This window comes from Pseudorca crassidens, chromosome 2 (genome assembly GCF_039906515.1).
Source record: "Pseudorca crassidens isolate mPseCra1 chromosome 2, mPseCra1.hap1, whole genome shotgun sequence".
Classification (NCBI taxonomy): Eukaryota; Metazoa; Chordata; class Mammalia; order Artiodactyla; family Delphinidae; genus Pseudorca; species Pseudorca crassidens.
In genome coordinates this window covers 75,634,480-75,654,535 of record NC_090297.1, presented here as the reverse complement: position 1 = coordinate 75,654,535, position 20,056 = coordinate 75,634,480, and the positions used below count along the sequence as shown (strand labels likewise).

The window sequence follows — 20,056 nt, the reverse complement described above, 5'->3', positions numbered from 1 at the left end:
CATAAATTTACCATTTTTTAAAGTGTATAGTTCAGCAGTGTTAAATACATTCATATTGTTGTGCTGCTGTGAGCTTTCAAACTGTATTAATGTATTATCAACTCAAAAACAAAATTATTGGTAACAAATAATTGCTAGATGCAAAAAGAAAGCCACCTGTAGTACTAACCCACTCTAATAATATCATAAATCGTATCTAAAATGGCTAAAAATAGATTCAACAATGAACGGAGCAGCTCCAAAGGAGGATTTTGTTCTCAGGAATAAAAACCATGAGACATCCTGAGTTTTAATTAAACAATGAAAATATTCTAGTGACTAGGTTTTGAGAACTTTCCAAATCTATAATAAGTTTTAATAATGAGACTGTTTCTATTCCTGAGTAGTAATTAGAGTAAAGCACCCTTAAAGAAGGTTGTCAAAACAAAATAACCTTCATACTCAAATTTATCAATAAGCCAATTTCCTCTGAGTGAACCCACTTGAGTTGCTTTATACTGTGGTTCAAATACGATGGGACAGATATGGATGAGAAGCTAGGCTGACCATCTGCTCTACACTCACAATGGAACATGTCCATTGTTCCTATGTCCCTTGTTCTCTATGGAGGAAGCCCTCCCCACGGGGCTCTCCCTGAGTCGTCTCCTGGATAATGAAACAATATTCCATAAGCCTTAGCATTTACAAAGATTTTCTACATACATAATTCTCCCTTTGTGAAGTTGACCATCCCATTTTAAAATAAAAGAGACTGGGACTCAGGAGGTTAAATGTGATGTCCATGGTCAAGTTAGGAAGCTGTAGTGTGGGAAATGAACTCATTTCTTCTAACTCCAAATGTCATATACTTCCTACTGTGAACAACTATTAAAAATGATGCAGAACAACTGTGTAACTACAAAGACTCCAAACTAATTCAGCTCATACATTCATGAAAGGTTTCCTTCCATTTACAATAGTTGTGGTCTTCCCCTTCTCCCTGTGAAAAAGAAAATGGGCTGGTTCTGCATCTTTGACCTCTTAGCTATATCTCTAGTTTTGACCTCTACCTCTATACTCCCAGTATATTTCAGCCATGAAAGTAGCTCTAAGGACATGGGCAAGACACTTAACCTCTCAGGGCCATTCCCTTACATTTAAAACAAGGGAGTCAGACTAGTGTATCTTTAAGACCCCTTCAGGCTCCAAAATGTTATAAATGCTGATATTTACTGAGCACTTAGTATGGACCAGACACTGTTTTAATCCCTCTCTGTGCCTTTTCTCATTCAATTCTCTCAACAACCCTCTGAGATGGGTACTCTCACTATCTGCTTTTGCAGATTAGAAACCAGAAGTTTAGAGAAATTAAGTAACTTGCCTAAGTTACACAGATAAAACGTGGTCTGTCTGATTCCAGAGCTTAATACCCTAACACTATGCTCTACAGCCTTCTATTAGGCTACACTGTCTCCTATTTCCCAATAATTGCTACTTTTCCAGTTACCAAGGTTTACATTTCCTTAGCATCTTTATCAATAAATTTCTAGTACGGAAAGCCCTGGGCTTGGATTGAGGACATGCAGAGGGAATCAAAGACTTGACCCCATCTTTACCAGTGGGAACAGTTCCCACTTCCTCTCTTCATTTGAAATCCAAACCATCCCCTAAGGATTATTATAGATTTCTCCTACATTGAGCCTTCTTCCATCCAATAAGCATAACTGAGGGTTGGGGGTGGGGGAAATGGGAAAAAATTGCTGTCATTGAACAGCTTTTTCAGAAGCAGTAAATTTTCAACAATTTGTAAGGATAATATGTTCAATGACAGTTGTATAACAAGATGAAAAGATATCAGAGGAAACAGTGTGAAAGTCAGGCTGTTAGACACGTAGGGAAGCTACTGAGTGCAAGGAAGGAGGCCCAAGATTGGTGCTTTTTGTGGTCTGTCACTACTCCAAAGGCTGTGCCCAGGCCCCTGGCATTAGAAACTGGCCTTTGCTCTGCTTCCACCCACTCTACAACCTTTTAATACCTGTAGCTCCCAAGGTCTGAATTATACAAATGGCACTGTGTAATACATAAAATAGTTTTTTGACCATTTTATGCCTTTTCTCTCTTAGCCTAGGATTATAAGTTCTTGGAGTGTGATACCATCTTAAATTACTTTTATATTATGTTTACCACTGTGCTGGGCACATAATAGTTCCTTAGTAAATAATATATTTTCACTTTAATTTCTGGAGAAAACACAAAGGAAATTAACTTTATAGCAGAAATACAGATTATGCCTGGTACTCAGTTTTAAAAGTTATTTTACCCACACTCTTAATGAAAACCTAAGGAAATAACCCATTTCCATAATGCCTTGTCTAAATACATTCCCAAACATAATAATGATCTGGTAATATTTTGCTTATTCCATGTACTTTGTCATCTTTTACAATATATTGTATATGGTGAAGAGTTGGTACTGGATATACATTGATATGCTTGTGCATATATGAGATGTTCATTTATTGCTAATAAGGTTTTTAAGAATAGTCAAATTTTTCATAATTGTAAAGCCAGAGACATACCCTTATTGTTTCTAACTCTGGCCATAGAGGAGAGTATAACACCTTCCTAGACAACGATTTGTAAAAAAAAGAGGTGATGAAAGCACATGTTTATGAGTTAAACAGACACCTACTTGCTAGTTGGTATACTCATAGCTAATTGGTCAATTTTGCCATTGCTGGGTCATCAAGTCAATTATGACTGAGTGATGTCAGCAACTTAATACACATCCAGCCATTCCCTGCCTCCCAATCTTTTGTCGCTTGAGGTTTCACATTATAACAAGCTTGATCTGCTTCAGTCATACTGCTCATCAGGGCCATTTATGTGAAGGTATGAAATCCTCTCTTCCCTTCTAAAACCCTTTGTAATACCAATTCTAAACTAAAGTCCCATTTGGCTGTATTTCTTCCTTTCAAGCCATTCATAGCCACTGATACTGCACATTCACTTTCTTTCTACTCTTCATTCAGTGGTGTAGTTGAAACCACCACAGCTCTTGAAAAAAACAGTTCCCAGTAGTAATAGGAGTCTGAGCTTGTGTTTGTCTCTTTTAACACACAACTGTGCTTCTGAGGCAGTGAGGAAAGAGGAAAAATACTGGGTGGCACCATGCTTACTTTTACATAAAGATGGGAATGAGTATTGGTGGCTCCTTACTTCAAATAAGAAGCTAGAGAACTCTCTAGCAGTGCAAACCAGGAGCCCAGAAAACTTACTGGGCCCACTTTCTCTTCCATTTTTTATTTTATATGTCATCTCAGTTCATCTTTACAATACTTTATGAAATAGATAGTTTTAGTCCTATTTTCCACATATGCAACTGAGGGTAATAGAGTTTAAGCAACCTGCCAAAGATTAAACAGCTGGACTTATAGCCAGAGTGGGAACTACTTTTTTTCTAAAGTTAAGTTACAGCTGTTTCCATTATACAAGTGATATGCCCATCCCACAGTTTCAATCGTTTCACATCTTCAAACTTTAAATTAGGAAAATCCTTAATTTAGAATGTAAAATGTTTCACTTCCTTCCTATCTGGCAAGAAGAGACATTGTGATAACAGAATTTCAAGACAAAACTACAATATTGACTGTTTCTCAGCAGTGCATAATTATTTGTAACTAAGATGTCTTCTGGAGAGAGTAGTAAACAGAATTATAAGCCAGAAAAAGATGATCCAAGTTGAAAGCAAGACTGGGAAAGGCCCAAGGTGGTCACTGTTATTGACCAATATTGATGAATTAGCTCTCAATAGAGAAGGTTGGTTCCTACAGAAATCTCAATCAGACGCATCAGATTAAAGTGTAATCAATGATAATCATGTTCTGGTAATGGCAAAGATGTTGGAAAGGTTATTCTTTTAGAAAACTTTTTCTGTTGAGTTGCTGTGGGGATCAAGAGATGAGGTAGGTGGAAGCCTGAAGGCTGGCATAAAAGCATTAGAAAAAGGAAAGTAGCGAAGGAACTCATCAATGCCCAAGCAAGGGTTAGAAAGCTTCAAATCAGGGAACTGGTCCCAGCCTCCCTAACAAAAATGATGACCAGAAGTAGGAGAGGACAATGCACCAAGTATTTCATGACTTATGGGAATTATTCCCTTAAACTTGACTTGTAAGCCCTTGAATAAACACCATCTAATCTTCAGAAAACTAATCACCTTCAGTATTTGAAAGTCCATGCTCTGTAAAGCAGAACCCATTGCTTCTGACTAGACCACTGTTACATGTGGTATTTATGTTTCCAACAAAGGTTTCTGTATTAGTGTCAGTCAGGTTACCAGGGCCTCGTCAATCCTGGGGGAGCTGATACATTCTCTTCCTAGACTCCAGGATACAGGGCCTTATCAGCAACTCAAAGCTTTCCATGCAATCCTCTACAGCTTTGTCATCTGTAAGCCCCCAAAGCTATTTTTTACCCAACTAACCCCTGACATAGTTATTGGAAATGCCACCTTGTAGAAAAATAGGTAATGAAAGCAAGAAACCTACCCTGGCCCTGATCAAAGTCTTCTCCAGGTGCTGTCCAAGATAAAGTCACCTCTTCTTCTGATTTTACAGCTTCCAGGTCAATAATTTTGCATGGCGGAAACACATCAGGATGTGGGTCAGCTGGAACACCCAGCACAAAGAAAGAACCCCCTGAGCTTATTCGGCTAAAGCCCCACTTTTGCTCTTCCTCTCTCCTGCCCACCGATTTTCTTGGGGCATTCATCTGAATATTACCTGTGACACCAAAGAAAGAATAGCCAAAACAACAAGTTACCATCTCCTGAATAGCTTGTTTTTGCAGATTATTGAGAGATATTTTAAGACTTTTTTTCCCTTTGCTACATCTTTAGAATAACAGTTTGTTTATTCAACAATTCATTCATCCATTCATTCATTCAATAAATATTTTTAGGGCATATGCTATGCCAGCAATCACAGACAAAACAGTATTGCTCATGGAATTTACAGTCATATTTATAAACATATATTTATAAATTGTAATAAATGTAAGAAGGAAAAAAGCAAGGGTACTATGAAAGGAAATAACACAGTAATATAATTTAGAGTGGTATCAAGGGAGTAACATTTAACAATTTCCTAAAGGATGAATAGAAGTCAGCCAGATAAAGAGCGGAGGTTAAAAATATCTCCGGCAGAGGGAAGAGGTTGTGTAAAAACTTCTGAAGTGTGGAGAAGAGCTTTGCAAATTAGAAAAATTTAATTAAAGCAAGGAGGAGAATAGTTTGAGATGAGACAGGAAAGAGAAGTTCAAGTAGGACCTCGTGGGCCATTGTAGTGGTTTTAGAGTTTAATCTTAAACATGCTGTGGGGAAGCAGGGCAGTGATATGATCACATTTGCTCTCTGACATGTCACTCTGGCTGCTGTCAGTGGAGAATGGATTTTAGCACAGGAAGCAATGAGGCCACTGCAACAGTCCAGATAGGAGAAGATGGTAGCTTGGGTTGGGTGATAGCAGTGGAGAGGAGGCTAGTAGGCATTTCGAGATGCATTTTGGAGAGAAAATCAGCAAAAGCTGGTGTTGGATTTGAATATGGAATGATGAAGAAGGGAAAGTTGGTGGACAAAAAGAATAGCTCCCAGGTTCCTAAAATGAGCAAATGGGAAGAGAAACAGGCTATGGGGAGGAGACTAACTATTTAAGTTACAAGGTTTGTGATTCCTGTAAAACGTCTAATTGACGACGTCAAGGAGCCAGTTAGATATGGATTTTAAGCTCAAAGAAGAGGTTTTAGCTAGATTTAATCATTTTGAACCTATGAATTAGGAAGTTATAGGCTTATAGATGTTATTAAAGCCATATAGGTTAATAAGATTACCTAATAAGAATTTCAGCTATAAAAATAAAAAGTATTTACTAAGTGCTTGCTATATGTCAGGCACTTTTTAAAGTACCTTATATTATCAACTATTTAATTTTTCAGCAATGCTATGAGGAGAGTACAATTATTGCCCCATTTTTACAGATGATGAAACTGAAGCACACAGAGGCTAAGTAACTTGCCCAAAGTCACACAGCTAGTAAATGGAGGAACTAGGTTTCAAACCCAGGTAACGTGGCTCCAGATAGAAGAGTGAGAAGAGAAGGTTAAGACTAAGCTTTGATAACTGCCAACACTTAGAGGCTTGGTAGAAAAAGAGAAGCTGGAAAAAGGGCCTGAGAATAAAAATTCCAGAGAATAAGAGGTAAGCAGGAGAGTGTGGTATCATAGAAACCAGGAAATGGCAAAGGAGAAATCAATCAGCTGTGTCAGGTACTGCTGAGTCAGGTAAAATGAGGACTGAAATGCATCCTTTGGATATAAGAGCAGGTAGTCATTGGTGACTAAGGCCAGAGCAATTCCAGTGGAGTGATGTGGGTGGAGGTCTGCTTGCAGTGAGCAGAGTAGTAAACTGGAGGTGAGAAGGTACAGTCGGCAGATTTAGATTTAATTTCAAAGAACTGGATGACAGGGAGTAGACAGGTGGACAGTAGCTTAAAGGGGAACCACCAAAATTTTTTTTTAATATGGGAAGTAATAAATCATGCTTGAATGCTCTTCAGAGGACATGCAAGGGAGAGCTCTCAAGGACCCTTGATAAGCAGGCTGGGTGGAATCCAGAGCAGATCCAACAGAGGCACTAGGGAGGAGAGGAAGGAAGTAGATGCTGTTGTGCCCGGAGATTTGGTGGTGTGAAAACAGAGCAGCTCACATTTTTCAATGCAGTGTACTCTCAAGGTCATCACCTGAAAATGAGCTGATAAACGAATGTTATGTGAGGTAGGCATGCCTAGGGAAATCTAAATTTTTCTTTCTGGGCTATCAAGGGCCTATATGATGTACACAGATAAAAGCAGAGTTGAATATGACTTTTCTATTCTCAGTGTACACTTGACGCTGATATTTGCATCCTTTAAATTCATGGCTTTAAAAAAGATACTAGACCTGTCAGTAGCCTGCAAGCTCCTTGACAGGAATCAAGTCTTATTCTACCTGGTATCCCAAGTTCTTAGGACTAAGCCTGTCACCTAGGAGGCCTTCAAAAATGTTCGATGTATAAATGAAAGAGGGAATATCTACTTAGAAATGAAGTATTACATCTAGATACAAAATCATATCTTTGTAGTAAAATTGTGTTACCTTGCAAATTGATTTATATTGGTTTTGAAATAATCCAAATTATTTTAAATATAGGTGAGAGTAAATTGTGTTCTAGGCAACACTAAAAATATCAGGAGATGCAAATCCACTATAGCATCTTTATTGTTTTCTACTGAAAAGTACATATAATACAAAAATATAGAATCATGTTATGGTATGGTCCAAATGATTAGTTATAGCTGCTAAAATACATGAAAAGTATTCATAAAGATTCTGCAGTTTTTCAAACAAGAATGATTAGAAACATTTTTTGAGATTATATTTAAAGACTACAGCATTTTTCTGTTTGTTATACTTTATTAACCACTGCTTCCCATCAGGAACTATTATAATAATGGTGTTTAAAAAATATGTGTATCTTCTATGTATTTGGCACTTTTATCTTGAAGGAAGACAGAACATCTTCAGGAAGCCCTCAGTTTCCTGTAATATCCACACTCATATTTTTTCAGGAACTCATTTCCTGTGTGGATTGTTTGGGCTATTTGCTTCCTTCTTTAAACTGCTAACAACTTTTTGCCTCTTCCTCTTTCCTCTGTAGAGGAAGTACAGGAGCTATACAGGAGAAAATTCAATAAATCTCTTTGCCTGGTAGTAATTCTGATGAAACAGTCACAAGAAAGTGGTCAAAATAATGACTAAAATGAGGGTAGGAGAAATCTGTGGGAATTACCTACTGCCTTCCTGTTATCTACTATCATGAATCACTGAGGATTAAAGAGATAATCAACAAATTATGCATTGACTTATATAAAAGAGTTTTGAAATTCACCTCTCTCTCTGATACATACACACACACACTCATCAGAAATATACACATTAAATGATGTTATTCAAATAACAGTGCTAATGATTCTTACCGTTTGTTATGTAACCTGGTACGTACATAGCATGACTTCCTGGAATAGAGTGGGCTAGGGCACTTATGCTGGGAGAATGATTGACATGCACTTTCAAGCTATATCTACCATTTACAGCAAAGGAGAAAAAATACCTCGAGTAAATTCCATCATTTTTTATAACATCAGCACCTGTTAATATAAAAAAGACTCAATGTCAATACTTATCACAGTTGATTATTAATATTTAATTAAATCATTAAAAATAAGATTTATTCCCCTTGTTCTTCTAATTTTAGCATATGCTGTTATGCTCATAGCTACTTTTGATATTATCAGGTGATTAAAATTCCAACGGCTCCATAATTTCTCCTTGTGATTCCTTAACCTCTGAAAAATTATTTTCTAAAGGTGAATGAGTTGTACCTGCTTCAGTGCTAATAAAGCATTTAATAATCACCTTTAGCACTCTCCTTCCTATCACTGAAAATAATACTAGGTTTTCTTAGAAACCAAGCACATTCTTAAGCTTATATATAGTCACACACCCTTTTGAGATAAAAGCTACTCTGCTCCCAGTGAATAAATATATATGTACATATACATACTTTCATGCAATTTCAAGGGATTTATGAACACCCTGAAGCCCTGATGAAAAAAAAAAAAAAACTTTGGTAGTTGATATAATAGTGTGAAATTAATTTCCTCATTAGAGGATACGTGGGTTGTTCTAGATTCGAAGGTGCTCATTGACTTGGAGTTTGACAGGCTTTGGTTCTGTCCACTTCGGGAGGATGTGCCTTGCTTCAGGAGGCATTCTAAAATCTTGCCCAGTGCTAGACTTCTTTCCTTTTGCATTGGTCCTCAGAGAGTCATTCAGTTCCAAACCAAGCCCATGACTGAATGGCAGCAAGGCCTAGATTCCAGGGCAGCCATGGGAGGTGCAGCTTAGCCCAAGTGCAGATCACATTCACTGTTCAAGTGCAAGTGGACAAATGGGGCAAGCAGCTTGTCCTATTCTACGGTCAATTCACTTCTCACACCTCACACTCAGCCCTGTTCTCTAGCATTGCATCATCACTAAAGTGCTCTAGAATCCTCACTAGAGAGGCAGGTCTGCTCCTTCACATGAGAAAAATAGGAGTATATTTTATTAAAATAAAAAACGCTAAGCACCTTATGATCACAGTAGTTTTAGAAACCTTTTTTATCTACTGGAAAGAAATCAGATCTTGATATTTAGTGATTTAATGATTAATAAGGTCTATCTTTTTTGAGAAATGATAAAGAAAAATCTCTTCCTGCCACGGTTACCACTGCCACCTCTTTTAATCATTGAGTCAGAAAGAAATGGGAAAGAACACTGGCTTGGGTGTCAGGGGACTTGTTTTAAGGTCTGGATCTGCCACAGTAGATGTGAAACAATCCCTCTGAGCCTCAGTTTTCTCATCTATAAAATGGGGATAACATCTCACAGGGTGGTTGTGATGATTATTTGAGAGTGTGCATGAGAAAGTATATTTAAAATTATAAAGCATTTTATATTGTTCATTAATTTTATTAGCAGATAAGTACTATTTCCATTATAAACATAAGTATTAGACAACTATGTGCATGTGTGTTAAGTACAGGGGAAAAATCTAAATTTACACTTCAGTGTTTAAACAACCTTTTCATTGTTTCTTTCATCAGGGTATAAATTTTGACATCAAACAAACAGAATGGTTCCAGGGAATAAATATAAAAGCCTATTGAGGTGCTCTTTCCTAAGACAGCAGGATCTGTTCCCAGGCCAGCCCACAGGCTGGGGCTAGGGAGGAACATTCTGCAAAGTGTATTTTTGGACTATATACAAAAAGTGAAAGGTGTGGCCAGGGATAAGCAATCAGAGTCTGAGAAGTTTGTTTGGATCCATTCCAGTAGGCAAAACAAGAGGACTTGTCTAGCATCCTCTGAGGTGGCCTTGAACTAAAATCCTTTAAATGAACTTTTGTTTCATAAATGTCATACAAGATTGCCATGGCAAGATACTAATGGGTTGCCAAACATGACTCATTTTTTTAACTTTTAATTGGTTTATTATTATAATTGCTTATACTTAATTGGTATATACATTTATTCCTTTAATCTATTTATTATTCTCTGCAAACAACGCATTGCCTCATAGCCTACACGTAGGGCAGACCACATTAAAGCACCTCAGAACAAAATTCTGCCTGAAGTTATGGGCTCAGGAGAATCACAGCAAAATAACCTACAGAGATTTTTCACATAAATTGTCTTGTTTTAAACAAACATAAGACTCTTAAAATATTTTTATCTTTGAAACAACAAAGAGAAGGAATATGATTTTACTGGTAGATCAAACATTGGGGCTGCCAACATAAACTTTGAGGTCTATTGTCATTCTGAGAATTTAGTTTAGGAAAAGAACAGAATAGAAAAGATAAAAACAATAAAGGAGTTTGTTTTTAAAAGTTAAAACAAGTTAGTCAGAAAGAGTCCAAGTGCTGCTCGTTGCCCAGATTGATGCTGTGGTGTCTGTGAGGTATGATGATGAAGTTCTGAACTCTCTCTGTGCAGAATGAGTGCTTTGAAGTAGGGTTTTGTTTTGTTTGACTTTGTTTTCCCAGTGGTGGGGAAATCTCTATCCTGATTCCACTAAGCTTGCTGGCCTGGTCTTCTTGTTACCAAATAACACATGTAAAAGGCCATGGCTCTGCTCTCTCATCAACCCAGCTACTTGGCTAAAGAACAGTCTATGGTCAACTCAATTTCCAATTTTCTCTTTAACAGCCGGGCAAAAGAAGAAGAAATGGATTAACTGTCATTGCATCTCCCTTTTGGGGTTTCCATTTGCTATTTTAATTGTCCAATATGATTATTTCAGTGAATAGGAAAACTGGTGAATCCTAAAGGAATGTGGGCATGCCTGTTCCCAAGTGGCCTTACTAAGTGTGGTCAGTGTCACCGGACAAGTGGAAGCCAAGACCTAGGTGCCGGGCGACTTCCTCCCTCCATTCTGCTCACACACAGCCACTCTGAGGAGCCTCAAGGAGACTCTCTTTTCCCAAGTTCACATTTGCTTTCCCTGTGCAGGTGGAGACCTGTAGCTACTTAGTATGTCAGTGAGTCCATGAGAATTTGAGATTCTCATAAGCTTGGGTGAGAAAAATAATTGAATTGGAAGAATTTTAAAGATAAACTTAATATTGATACTGCAGCATCAGAACAGCTCTTGAGAACATGAAAAATTACATGATATTCCTTGTTACCTGCTCCATCATCAAAAAGTTTCAGCGTAACAGGATCTGCAGTCTCTGACTCAATTGTAGCAGTTACAGTGGCATTGAGAATGGGATAAAACCCCTTTCTCACAATTGCATAAATTGTCACAGGATGGGGAAAATGGGTGCTGTCTCTTTCCACAAAGGCTTCCACAGTGGCAGGGGGCACGGCTGAGCGGGAGGCACCAGAGGTCACTGTCACTTTCAAGGCTTGAGGAGAATGATGGGTATTGTTCAGTGTGTAAGTCCATAGCCCAGGCTGCAAAACAAAGACTTTGTTTGTCAAGTGTGAAGAAAAAAATCAACCCTCATTTTAAAGTGTAAACTTAACCTCGTAGGGTTTTTTGTTCTTGTTTTGTTGATATTGCATTTTCTAAAATACTACAAAAGAATATCAGGAAGAGTAATGTTGGTTAAGAGAGAACTAAATTCAGTATTTACATGGCTTTCACTGTACAACCCACTTTCATTGTTAGGTAACTCTTTAGGGAATTAGACCCTGAATTTATTTTTGGGGAAGGACACATCTTGATTCACATTTTTAGAGGATAACAATGTGTCCAGCTTCAAAGTACTTGGCAAATATTAATCTGAGCCCCTTCACCCTACAGGAGGTTCAACGTTTTTATTCCTTTTATATAATGGAGAAAATTACAGCAAATTAAGTGGACAATTATGATTTATGTGGATAACCTGGAATAAAAGGCAACTGTATCCTTCCTGCCCCCCACTTCCTTTAATGCTCCCATGCCCAGAAATCTCAAGCAACAAAATCCACATACACGGGCTTCCCTGGTGGCGCAGTGGTTGAGAGTCCGCCTGCTGATGCAGGGGACGCGGGTTGGTGCCCCAGTCCGGGAAGATCCCACATGCCGCGGAGCGGCTGGGCCCGTGAGCCATGGCCGCTGAGCCTGCGCGTCCGGAGCGTGTGCTCCGCAACGGGAGAGGCCACAACAGTGAGAGGCCCGCGTACCGCAAAAAAAAAATTAAAAAAAATAATAGAATGAAAAAAACAAAAAACCCACATACACTATTAGGGACCAAGAAAAGGAACACTATTTTTAATAGATCAGGATTGCACAATGTCTATGTTGAGTAATTTATAGAAGTATTGCTGAATGCCATTCTCCTTATCTGTCTGGGCTGCCTGGGGGAAACCTGGAAACAAATGTCTGAAAGAAAAAAGCTTAAACTACAGTGTAGCAGAAATTTGTTCTTTTGATAAAATTGTACATAAGTATTCCTTTTTTCCTAATTCCTGCTGCTGCTCCTTCTTAAATCGTGGAAGTAGCAGGAGGAACACAATCAAGCAGGATGAAGAAGAGAGAAATCAGTGGGTTAAGGTTTGACTCTGGAAAGTTAAGATGCCACACCCTATCCAGTCTTCTTCTTGGGATTCATGTGGTTTGCCATTTTCCAGTGAAGTCACAATTCAAGCATCAAGATTATCTATCTATCTGGGTTTTTTCTGCTTGGTTTTGTTTTGTTTTTTGTAATCATAACATTAGTAACAGACACATGGCGGAAACCTCCACATGAAAACTCCTCTGTGGGTGTAAGAAGTGTTTTGATATGGGGCACCTAATCCAGACAAAGAGGTCAGGCAAAAGCAGCAAGAAGTAGGTAAAGTGTTCCTGGTCCTTGTGCACAGGTGTGAAAGGAACATGATGCGTTTGGAGAAAAGTTAAGTAGGGGCAGAGCACAGGGTGTTTGGGAGTCGGGTTAGGAGATAAGTTTGGGGTTGGGGAGTAAGAGGTACAAACTAGGGTGTAAGATAGGCTTAAGGATGTATTGTACAACATGGGGAATGTAGCCAATCTTTTGTAAAAACTATAAATGGAAAGTAACCTTTAAAAATTATATAAAAATAAAGCTTTTCTAAATTAAAAAATAATTTTTAAAAAGAGTTAAGTTTGGGCAGAAGCCAGAACGTGAAGGGCTTAGTAGATACTAATAACCACATGGATTTTATCCTGAGACCGTCAAAGAGTTTTGAGTAGGAGACAGGTTTGATCAGATTTGTGCTTCAGAAGGATCACTCTGATAAAGGTGTTTGGAGAGAAGGATGCTAGACCAGAGGAAGGAAGGCCAAGCAGAGGCTATCAACAGTGATCCGGGGGGTGGGGGGGTGGGGGGGGAGGGCCAACAGACCTGAAGAGGGATTGCATTCAGACAATGCACAGCCTTCCTGCGTGCTGTTTCTTCTGTCCAGAATGTTATTCATACCTCTGGCCCCTTAGGCCTCCACATTTCCATTTTGATGTCTTCACTTCCAGGAAGCATTCTCCTTCCCCCACTGCCTGCACATGCCCCCTGTGTGCTCTGAGTACCCTGTTCTTATTCTTATTATGGCACTTTATTGTAAAGCACCTAGAACAAGACCCTGCACATAGTAGGTGCTCAAAAACATATATATTCCATGTATTTATATTATAAATTCTAAGCAGAGGGTTTTTTCTAAGTATTTGATACAGATTTTGTAAAGAAGGAAGTAAGCAAAAAGAAATTATTTGTACTACATAAATACTAATTTCCACTGTTGAAGTGAGAAGCCTTTGGTGTCCATTATTTAAAGTTTTGAACATACCTTAGTAGTTCCTCTTAAATTTTGAACATTCAAAAAATCCCTCATAAATTTAAAGTAAAATTTTGATATATTCAAATAGGATTTCCTTTACACAATGCATTTAATTCTGTGATCCATCTGAAAGTCACGTAGTTGACTAAACGTTGTCATTACGAACAAGCTTACAATACCTACCTTAGCAGTTCCTGGAATCCAGAGGCGAGCAGTCCGAAAAGCTAGATTGGTGGTAAAATCATCTGTGTAGTATTTTCTTCCATTAGGATCAAATAATACAATCTCAGGGGGACCACTGGTCTGCCATGTGACTAGAAAGGTAGTGTCATTGCCCACACTGTGATCCACAGTCACAGTGTTTTTCAGTTGATGGTGACGTTTAACATATTCACCTATACTTTCAAGCTGTTCGAGAGAATATACATGTGAAAGTTTCTAGCATATGCATAATCATTACATTTTTCCTTTATTTTTATGACAAATAAAAATGAATTGGCAAAAATAAAAAAAACTATTTAACTTGGACATGTCGTATATTTACATAAATTATTTTTCATGTAAAAATACTTTGCTTAAGCAAAGTGTTATAAGTACAGTAGATATAAAATATTTTCTTATAGCTAGTACATGTCACTTCATTAATCTTTATCAAGAGATTTTAGCTGTTCTCATACTTCTCTCTTATCCAAATCAACATTAGCCTCGGAGCAGCAATTAAAACAAGCTTTTTTTTTTGACTTTTTTTGTGAATGTGCTCTAATTAATTTGTGTATAATCTGTCCAGATACCTTTATGTATTTTAATAAGAAATCAGACATTGGGTTTCAGTGGGGTTTAGTACATTTAAAAAAATCATTTAGTCATGATTTAAGCTGTGTGCACTTAAATAAGCTGTATGTGCACTTTGTGTGTGTGTGTGTGTAACATGCACCAAGTGCATACAGATGCCGGGCACTGTGCTAAATGCTTTACATGTATTATCTAACCCAATCCTTATGAAAACCCTCTGAGATAAGTGCTATTGTTACCCACATTTCCCAGATGAAATGACAGGCTTAGGGAAGTAAGCTGTCCAAGGTCACACAGCAAGGAGGTGAAACAGACATAGAGCCCAGGCTGGCTGACACCAGAACCCCTGCGTTTAATCGCTGTGTATTCACAAAGAATACCAGTCTATAAATAACTTTGAAAAATCATATTTATTAAATAAAGACATTAGCAACACTGTAAAATTGCTCAGACTTGTAAAGAATGTAAAATTCTGTTGGTGGATGACAGCAAAGACATTGCGGATTATTTGTTCAACTCAATTGAACAAGTGTCCGTGGACTGCTGATTACTGTGCCACGTTCCATGCCGGGCTCTGAGCTGTTGAAGGGGATTAGATGTAGTTTCTGCCCACAGTCTAGAGGGGCTAATGACATGCAAATAACTGGGGAGAGGTGGCCAAGTCTGGGAACCAATTTGAGTCATATGAATAATGTTTTGCTAAATTTGTTTTACTTTTTTAAACATTTCTTTTTATTTCATATTATTAAAGAGAAAATCAAGGGTAGAAAGATTATTCAGAAGAGCCAATTGTAGTCTAATCTAAAATATACATTATCACTTAAAATTCACCTTTTTCTACTTCTAATGACAGAATTGTGGTTATTGCCTTTACTCTGTACATATAATCTTGTTAAATATTTTCTAAGAATAATTTACTGATTTCATTGCTCCCATCAAGCCATTAACTTGGCAGGTTCACTTACCATCTGTGAGGAAACAGCAGGTGAAATTTTATTCAAAACATTATTCAGTTATATTCAAAATATCTTTAAAGTACTTTGAAAGAAAAATAAATTGGCCCTTTGAAAAAAATGACTTGATTAAAGGAAGATTTTGTGAGCAAAATCAAATAAATTGTGGTAGTTGGAGAGATCTTTAGGAATTTCTAGAATTGAACGAAATAGTTGATACTTTTTATATGAGGGAGGAGCTTCAAGGAAGTTTTTAAAGAAGCAAAGTAAAATGGATTCTGATTGATGGCAAGTTTGAACTAAAACTAAAGCCACTGATTCTTATTTTAATTCTGGACCTTACCTCTACCCCATGTCCCACCCCCAACCCCATTTTGAGCCACAAGGAAGGAGCAAACTCTGCTATAGACCTTGAAAAGCTGAAGTAGCAATTACAGAAAATGACTCCTAGGGCTGAGAAGTAGACATCAGGTAAAGATGAAGCCTGGTTCTGGTGATGTCAAGAAGCTCACTAAAAGCCTTCTTTTAATGTAACAAGGACTGTTACATATTCAAATAAGGTTAATGAGACAGCACAATTCATCTATTTTCCTTGCTCCCTCTCCCCTCTCCCCTATCTGTAAATATAATATTGAGGAAATTCTGACCTGAATATGTTGTTGAAAAATGTCTCCGGTTCCAGAGGAAATTCTACTGAAAGCATCAAGCATGCTATTGGAGTTGGATTTATCTGGAACAAAGAACTTTAAACCTCCTGAAATACACAATTGGGATGTTAGCTATTAAAATGTATAAAGTAAAACAAAAGATAAAGTGATAGACCTTTTCTAACAAACTTCCTTTGCTTAAGAGGGTGAGTTTGGGGAAAGCAGGAGCCGTGCTTGACTTGCTTTGCACAGCGTCCTATACGACCACATGGTGAGCAGGCACCCCAAGGCAGTGGTTTTGTTTGTTCTATTCACAGCTGTAATTGTAGGGTCTAGAGCTCTACCCAGTATGTGATAAAAACTCAATAAATATTTATTGAAAATAAATATTTATTGAAATCAAATATTTAATTAAGGTAATTCCTAGACAATCTAGGTTAATTTCTACCCATTTATATTGCTATATATTTACATTTACATTCTGAAAACATTATTTGCAAACATAATTCAATAAAACATAGCTTTCAGTTTTCAAGTTAGCATATGCATTTTTTATTCAATGTGAGGAATATAAGATAAAATTATTCTGTGCCTCATTTAGAACAAAAAAAGATATGTGTGTAATATTGCATGTCTCCTTATCATAGAAGTTAGTGCATTTAAACATACTTTTAGCTCCATGATTATACATGCTCAGGCTGGTTTAACAAAGAAGTAATAATAATATTTTCATTAGGTGTATATAATTGGCACTTTCTAAGGAAAGTATAAAAAAGCAAATTTTTGACAGAATTTAGCAATGACTTTGTTTTGTGTTTTTTCTTAAGAAAACTGTTCATAGTTTTTTCAATTAAGCCATGTATTCTGTTGACATAATCTGAGTTTCATGGTGGTTCTTTGAATATTCAAGTTGAAAGGAAATGCTCTAAAATATGTTGCTAGAAATTTACCTACCTGTAAGATGTGATAATTCCTCCAGGTTTTTGACTGCAGATGAACCCAGGGCAATGGTATGAATAGTTGAACCACTGCTGAGCACAGTGAGGAAGCAGTTGGTGACATGCTCATCATCTCCACTGGTCACTAGTATCATCACAGAGCCGAAGGCTTTTCCATTCAGTTTTTCAACCATCTGAACACAGGGTATCATTCATTTGGAAGGAAATGTGATTCAGATTGCCTTATTGAGCAGGAGAATTCACTCTCATTCCAAATTCCCCACCAGGGGGGCATATTCCTCTTCCAGGTCCTTTCTAACTTCCCACACTCTCCATGCCCATCTCCACTCAGTCCTCACCTCACCCCATCACAGCACTTGTCACCCTACATGCCATTGCCTGCTTACTCATGGATAGGACTTCTTCCTGTTCAAATCACTATGAGATACCCCTAGTTTAGAATAGTGTCTATCATAGAGGATGTGGGAGAACATTATTATGTGAGATCCTTGCTTCTGAGATCCAGTAAGTGGCCAATAAAAGGACCTTGAGCAGTGTTTCTCAACCTTGGCTATACACTGGAATTGGATGAGAACTTTAAAAATTTTTAATGGCCAGCTCACACCCAAGATCAATTAAATCAGAATCTCTGGGGGTGAGATGCAGGCATTGGAATTTTTGAATCCCCAGCTGATTTCAATGCGCAGCCAATGTTGAGAAACTCTTGGCTGAAGAAAGTAACAGTTGCAATTGTGTTCTGCCTGCTACCAGATGTTTAACACATGGCTGTATCCTCAGTGTCGAATCCACACTTATGCTGATTTAGGTGAACTCCGTTATTCTTGAAACATACCTCTGACCTTAACTGATATTCATATGCTTGAGGTCTAGTATGACTATAGGCAGGAGGCCAGACATGCTGATTTTGATTGGAAAACCCAAGGGTAACAACAGCCACAGATGGAACTGTCCCAGATGGATAGGGACAGTGTTAGAAATTTTTCTGATGATGCTGAAGTCCCCCAGCCTATAATTGAATAATTGTATTCAATTATTTACTCATTCCTTCAAGAAATTTTTCTTAAGCAAATATTACATGCCCTTTACTAGGCACAGGGGATTCAGTGGTGAGAAAGTCGTGGTCCCTGACCTTAAAAATAATCCATCATTACTTTCCTATACTTGAGACTCATGACCATATTGTAACAGATTGCCCCAAATCAGAAGCAACCTCAGATACAAAGTGAGGGAAAGGAAAGTGATGGGAAAGGAAAGTGATGGTGAGGCTTGGGGTGCTCTACTGTACCTCAAATCCCTTCTTCAGCCCTGAGCAGATGCTGGTTTCTGCTTCAGCTGACACAGTGGTAGGCAGATAGGAAACCAGCAGCTTTCGGTCATCATCATTGTTAATTTGGTGCAGCTGGGCTCTGATTGTCCCTTTGCTATTAAAAGTAGCAATGCCCACAAAGGTATGAATTTCAACAATCTGCATCAAGTAAAATTCTGCTGCTTGTTGCAGTTGAAGGAATCTGTCAGCCTATGTTGCAGAAAGGAAAAAAGAAAGGTAACAACATTTGGTTGGTAGACAAAAGTATAACTAAGTAACTCAATTAGCAAATATCTCTGCTAATTCTTTAGAGATGTCAGACTCTGATTTTTTGAGTTGTAAAGATTGACACTATGCTAGAATATTGTTTGATTAAATGCAGGCTCAAAAATGAATGCTTTTCGGCAGGGTGGGGGTTGGTTTGGAACTCTGCCCCTAAGAAGCTGTTCATGATTTACCATTCCATAAGAACACATACATCCACTATTTCTCTCCTACCTGATTCAAAGATCTGTAGAACCAATAGAGACTTGGTTTGTAATTGCTTCTTTTAAAATTCATCCTGGGTAAGAGGAAACATTGCAAAGATCTTATGGTAGAGAGGAACAGCAGTCAGGCATCTATCCTGGCACTACTCTCTGTTATCATGTTTATCTTAGGCTGGGCATTCCATCTGTAAAGTGAGGGTAATAATAATCTTTCTTACTTGCTAAAATAGAATTACTGTGAGGATCAACTGAGATATGTATATGACAATAGTTACACCTTGAATAAATATAAAGTAATGTTAGTGACCACATTTGGGCAGGTGATACTAGTGATGAGTTCATTAGGGTCACTTGTTTTGAAGGCTGTGGGAGCAAGAAGCTGAGCTTCAATGACCACCTGTTCAGTGATGATTGTGGTCTCTATCTCCAACCTAGACATCTCCCTTAACATCTGGACCTGCATTTCACACTGCTTAGGAAACACCACCAATTTAACCTCTCACAGGTATCTCAAACTCTATACACTTTGAATTCATTGCCCCCCTTCCCAAATATTGTTTCTCTTACAATATTGAGAGGTACATTGGTAGAGTGGATAAAACAAGGACTTTGAATCCTGCCTTCAACTTTTACTAGTAATGTGACCATAGAGAAATTACTTATCTCTTTTAGCTTCAGTTTTCTCATCTGCAAAATGGGTACATAGTAAGTACTTAGTAAATACTAAGTATTGCTAACAACATGGTCATGACCTCTACTCCTAACTAGTGAAGCCAGAAACCTGGAACTCTCTTTTATTACTCCTGTGTTACCAGCCTCCATATCCTTGAACAGGTCATATCAATACGTCTTAAATTTCTCTCAAATTCATACCATCATTCATTTCATCATTCGTTTTCATCTTATCTGTCATTTTTCTAGGCCAAGCCACTGTTAGTTATATCCATACCAATTGATGTACTTCCCCTGAAAAAAATTCTACTAATTTTGCCTCTCAGCCACCTGCATACACTATTCTC

At 37.8% G+C, this 20,056-nt stretch overlaps 1 protein-coding gene across 1 annotated transcript in view; it reads right to left on the bottom strand.

Annotated features, from left to right (window-relative positions):
* CLCA2 (chloride channel accessory 2) overlaps window positions 1–20,056 on the bottom strand; it is a 38,315-nt gene that overhangs the window by 4,331 nt on the left and 13,928 nt on the right. Inside the window, exons 7-13 of the mRNA XM_067726778.1 lie at window positions 18,529–18,759; window positions 17,239–17,416; window positions 16,285–16,391; window positions 14,076–14,300; window positions 11,303–11,573; window positions 8,049–8,219; window positions 4,527–4,760 (exon numbers count right to left, since the gene is read on the bottom strand). Coding sequence (XP_067582879.1) covers window positions 4,527–4,760; window positions 8,049–8,219; window positions 11,303–11,573; window positions 14,076–14,300; window positions 16,285–16,391; window positions 17,239–17,416; window positions 18,529–18,759 — 1,417 coding nt within the window. The remainder of the gene's footprint in view (window positions 1–4,526; window positions 4,761–8,048; window positions 8,220–11,302; window positions 11,574–14,075; window positions 14,301–16,284; window positions 16,392–17,238; window positions 17,417–18,528; window positions 18,760–20,056) is intronic.